Below are 5,093 nucleotides of genomic sequence, written 5' to 3'. Positions count from 1 at the left end.
CCTGGGTCACTGGCCATGGGTCCCTTTGCAGCTCTCCAAGCAGATCTGTTAAATTCATGTCAATCTTATGCACGGGCTGTAGGAACCTGCAAAAATTCAAATACCATGTTTTCCTGCCTCTAAGTTCAGAGAAGGAAAAAAGTGCCTCTTTGTTCCTGGCACACATAAATTGCTCTGAGACAGTAATCAGAAGTAGAGAGATGCAGCAGGTTGCCTTCTTGCATCCAAACTTTCCAAGATAACAAGCCTGTGCAAAATAAAAAATTTGATCAAAGTAAGATATCAGGAACCAACAAGAAGGCAAAGTCACATAAAGAACAGGAAAGAAGTTCAAAGGTGAGTTAATTTGCTGAAAGGCGTAAGAGCTGCCACTGAAAAAGAGGAGCTGAGAAAGAGGAAACTGTGTTCAATAGAGGTAAGGAACTATGACAAGACAATACCATTTAAATCTTCTCTCCCCTCTCGGGAAACCCAGGGTTAGAAGTGACCTACAGGCATAAAGGGGCATAAAACATCTGCCCTGCTGTGTGCTGTGCTAGTGAAGCTTACCTGCTGGAAATAACAGGTTGCTCTGGGGTCTGAAGAGGTCTTCCCTGTTGCATGGGGACAGCTGGCCTTGAAAGCCCAAGCATATCCTAGAGAACAGTAAAGAGGAGGCAGAGGAGATGTACTATTCAAACACTAAACATATTATTTATATTATTATTTAATATACCCTGAGCCCTGCAATACTGCAGCATTAAATAGACTTAAACCTGTAAAATTGCTCATCTTTGCACTGCCATTAGGAATGGATCATGGGTCCATTATGTGAGATACACAAACTCAGCCTTGAACGAGCTTCCAAGAAATTTACAAAGGCAAAAAGACACGACAGATACTGGGAGGGCAACAGGCTCACAGTTAAGAGCACTAAGCCCTCCTTTCTCCCAGAGAGCCCTGTGCTTGAGAGCCCAACAGAGCTGAGAGGTACAAGCCCCTGCCCTGAGGGAAGGCAGAGCACACCTGTATTTGCTTGGCTGTCAGGTCCTTGGTGCCCCGGAACACGTAGCTCTTGGAAATCCCTTCGCAGCTCAGCTCATGAACCTGGACCATCCTGCCGAACGTGATGAGCCCCACCAGGGCATCAGCAGGCAGCAGGCTCAGGGACATTTGCAGGGACTCCTTCAGGGCCTGCAAATCCTCCTCCTCCAAGCACGTGTCCACAACATACAGGAAGATCAACGGTGTCTGCGGACCTCGCTGATGTGGGAAGACATGACATTTTATAAAGCCTCCAGCCAAGGAATGGGCCCCTTCTTAAGCACCTTGCAGACATGTTATTTATTTGCATTATCCTAAGAAAATTTTACACATATGTCATCTGTCACAAACAAGACAATTCTGGGGGCTTCAAACTCGCCTGTGGTTCATTTACCTGCACTATATATTCAATTGTTGAAAACTGAGGCATAAGCTCTGCTGGTTGATTGACTTCAGAAATGCCTGCATACGCTGGTGGGAACTGAAAGAGAGAACAAAAAATTAGGACAAGGAAGTTGCAGGACAAAAATGTAGGGCTCTCCTCTGCAGTACAGAGCCTGCCCTGCAGATGATGTGGTTATTCAACTCTTTATTTACTGACACTGCACCAATCTGATTAATTCATGACAAGAAACCCACAGTGCTGTTTTCCTAAGCACAGACAACAAGTGGGCAGCAGGATGGACAGCTGCTCAATCCAGTGTAAATAAAAGGTAGGACTACAGCAGCAACAATGTATTAGTTGAAATTATTTTAGCCATACAATAATTTATGATGGCAAAAGTCTACTCAAATCTAATGAATTTCATATTCTGCAAGAATAGTAAATATCAAATGCAAAAAACACACTAGGACACATGGAAGAAAATAACATTTTTATCTCCTTCCTATGCTCTGCATGCCAGTAATGTGAGGTAAAGCAGACTGTACTCTGGCCTGGGTTTAGCAACAGAAGAAGGCCAAGGGAAGGGATCTAGAGAAGCAGAATTTATGCTTAATGTCCAGGGAAGGCCATCAATAAAATGTTCACTGAAAAGGTGGAAGTGCTTTTTCCAACTTACCTGGTTTCTCTGAAAACAGAAGTTACAAGCCCAAAGCTTGGCCCGATAATCAACTTGGCTGCAAGGGAAAGATGAGGCATTGGCGTGACTTCAGGAAAAATATACAGCACAGCTTCACAATTAATTCATTAATCTATGCTGGTTCACAGCACTGAGTAAGCAACAGACACTCCAGCTTGAACAGCAAGTGTTTTAGGGATTCAGGCTCTTGTTCGGTTACCAGGAAGTTTATTAGCTCATCCAGCCCTGCCATTTCCAGGCTTGTCAGCATGAGAGATCACTGACAGCTCTCTGAAGCTTATCCCTTGGCAGATGCAGACACAGACCTGGGTCTAATCATCCTTTCACTACACTTAGGCTTATCTCATTGTCTTATTGTTTGTGCAGCTGTAGCACACAAGTGCTCCAGTCTCAGAGCAGCAGGAGCCATCCACCCAGATCCTGTGCAAACACGGAACAAACAGGCTGTTCCCTGTCCCACAGTTTACTCTCCTCAGCCCGTTACAACATCCTGCTAGTGCGGGATGCCTTGCCACGTTCTCATTCCATGGCTTTGATCTTGTTTCACTTCCTCTTGCTGGTATTCCCTGCTTTTTCTCAGTCCAACACCACACTCCGAGCATGCATGATCATCACATGATTTTGGGACCAAGATACTCCTCTAAAATGACCTCATTATGCTCATACTGGAACTGACCTACAAGCAGCAGGATGTGTAGGAAGCAGGAAAACAAGTGAATGCCACAGTCCAGAGCACAATAACAGTATAATGGGTATCTTTGTTTATTATCAGTTTCCACATTCACCACAAAATTCTCTGGGATGGTGAGAGGACTCTCTGACTTAACAGCCTCCCCAAAGACCCTCTGGTCGCCTTTGCTCTTGCCAGCTCTAATAACAGGAATGTTGGTGTATAGATTTTAACAAGCCTACCACATCAAAATGAAAGAGGCTGCCAGGCACTGGGCAGAGAAAAAGGGGAATAAGGAAGTAGTGAAGTTCAGATGAAAAATAGGTACTATCCAGCCTCTCCTAACATCCCCAGCCAAGCAACTCCTACCAGAGTGGGTTGAGCACAGCTTTGCAGGTTGGCCTGCTGCAAAGCACTGGTTCATACTGCACAGGGGGCAGGTCCAGACGCTCCTTCAGCGGGGTCAGGAGACAGGCCAGGGGCACAACCATCCTTGTGGCCTCCAGCCTGCTGGAGGGCCACACGTTCCAGCTGAAGCGCACTCCGTCACGCTCCTCATTCTGCTGGATGAACTCCAGGTACGTCGCCATGGCCCTGCAGAAGTTCTGGAAGGACAGAAGAAGGCACGTTCAGGCAGCAGCCACTTGTGTGGACAACGGGCCTGTAAAGGAGCTCAGCAGGTCAGCTACAGGTGGGGGGCACAACACACTGCAGGAAAAGCCAATGCAGTACAATTAATTAATCCCATTATCAAATGAACCATGTGACTCCATTAATGTCTTCTGTCCAGTGCTCTCATGAACATTACTGCCAATTAAAACACCACCAAATCCAACAAAGAAACAAGGAAAGCTGACACTCAAAGTCAGAATGCAAGGGTTGTTTTTTTCTTATGATTCACATTTAATATCTCAATAGCCAGCCAGCCTCATGGTGACCTCAAGGCAGTCCTGCCTGATTGGGTCAGTAAAGGAAAACAGGGCAGATTTGCAACACATCCTGGAGCCTTCAGCTGAAACATTGCAGGGAGGCAAGGAGGACAAGTCTGAGACCAAAACAATCATGAATGTCACCAGGCTTCCAGCCTGACCTGCTTACAAAGGGAAAGGACTACATGACAAAATGTCAAAAAAGATCTTTTAGACACCCATTCTGCATGGCATCATTGTCCCACTGCCAGTAAGGAAGGAATTGAGTACAGCAGACTTCAGAAAACATCAAGGAGGAATATCCCCAACACAGCAGAGGAGTTACTCTCTGTGTTGCCTTACTGAACTCTTTAAAATAAGACACAAACCAGAGCTTCCAGGCCATCATTACCTTTGACTTCTCTGAGAAAGGCAAGGACAAGCCTACCAAAAATCTTATTTGTCAAATCCAGACCACAAACACCACACAGCACTAGCAGCAATTCACAGAGCCAAAAGCAGCAGCTCCACAACCTGCTTCAGACAAGGAAACTCAGAGGCTCACCTGCAGCTGCAGGTGCTCCAGGATTACCTTACGCCTGGTCCCCACTGCAGCTGAGAAGTTCAGGAGGGCCACGCACATGAGAAATCAGAAGCATCACCTCCCCGCAGAGGAGGAGAAGCTTTGGTGTAGCATATTCCTACAGAACTCCAAATTCACTGTCATTTTTTCTTCCTTGCTATTAAGGATGTAAATCAAGCTTAGGGAGAACTGTCCTATAATTCCAACCCCTCTCTGGATGAACAAACAGAAGGGCTCACAATACATCCCCACCACAAACAGGTCTGCCGCGCGGTGAAAAGGCAGAGCTGACTCTGCCTGTAAAAGATCTTTCGCATCAGAACAGCAAGACAAATATTTGACATCTCAGGTATGCAGCACAGCCACAGGGCAAATTTATTCCATGTTCCTCCAACTGTAGCCCAGCACCACTTCCCTGCCCCAGGCAGAGGCCCGACTGTCATGCTGCGTTTGACGTGGGCTGTGGCCCTACCCTGGGGTCCGGACAGCAGGAGGAGAGGGGTCATCACCCAGCTGCTGCGCTTGGAATGGCTACAGGGGACACCACAGATCCCCCGTGCAGCCATAGGTGCCACCTCCGCCCCCCAGACCACCGATCCCCAGCACGGCCACAGGGCAAAGCACGGACCCGCCGCACTGCTACAGGCGGCACTGCTGACCCTCCACGGCGGACACGGCTGACCCCAGCCCTGCCCTGGGGGACACTGCCGATCCCCATCCCGGGCAAAGGGAACACCGCCGAGCTCCCGTGCTGCTCTGTGGGACACTGCTGACCCCCCATGCAAGCACCGCGGCAGGAGACACCACTGACCATGCTCAACACCTCT

The 5,093-nt window shown here is 47.8% G+C and overlaps 2 protein-coding genes across 3 annotated transcripts in view; one reads left to right on the top strand and one right to left on the bottom strand.

The window, feature by feature from the left end:
* Positions 1 to 4,408, bottom strand: part of SEC23B (Sec23 homolog B, coat complex II component) — a 14,324-nt gene extending 9,916 nt beyond the window's left edge. The window contains exons 1-6 of one of the 2 annotated variants that reach the window (XM_008630363.2): positions 3,145 to 4,408; positions 2,085 to 2,142; positions 1,418 to 1,504; positions 1,006 to 1,242; positions 550 to 635; positions 1 to 86 (exon numbers count right to left, since the gene is read on the bottom strand). The exon at positions 1 to 86 is cut by the window's left edge and continues 1 nt beyond it. In XM_008630363.2, coding sequence (XP_008628585.1) covers positions 1 to 86; positions 550 to 635; positions 1,006 to 1,242; positions 1,418 to 1,504; positions 2,085 to 2,142; positions 3,145 to 3,365 — 775 coding nt within the window. In that variant the 5' untranslated portion in view covers positions 3,366 to 4,408. The remainder of the gene's footprint in view (positions 87 to 549; positions 636 to 1,005; positions 1,243 to 1,417; positions 1,505 to 2,084; positions 2,143 to 3,144) is intronic. The other variant, XM_017730082.1, reaches the window with a different exon arrangement.
* Positions 1 to 5,093, top strand: part of DZANK1 (double zinc ribbon and ankyrin repeat domains 1) — a 52,331-nt gene that overhangs the window by 5,925 nt on the left and 41,313 nt on the right. The window lies entirely within an intron of this gene.

Source organism: Corvus brachyrhynchos, unplaced genomic scaffold (genome assembly GCF_000691975.1).
Source record: "Corvus brachyrhynchos isolate BGI_N302 unplaced genomic scaffold, ASM69197v1 scaffold101, whole genome shotgun sequence".
Taxonomy (NCBI): Eukaryota; Metazoa; Chordata; class Aves; order Passeriformes; family Corvidae; genus Corvus; species Corvus brachyrhynchos.
The sequence above is the reverse complement of the archived record's forward strand: the minus strand, read 5'-3'. Positions and strand labels throughout refer to the sequence as shown.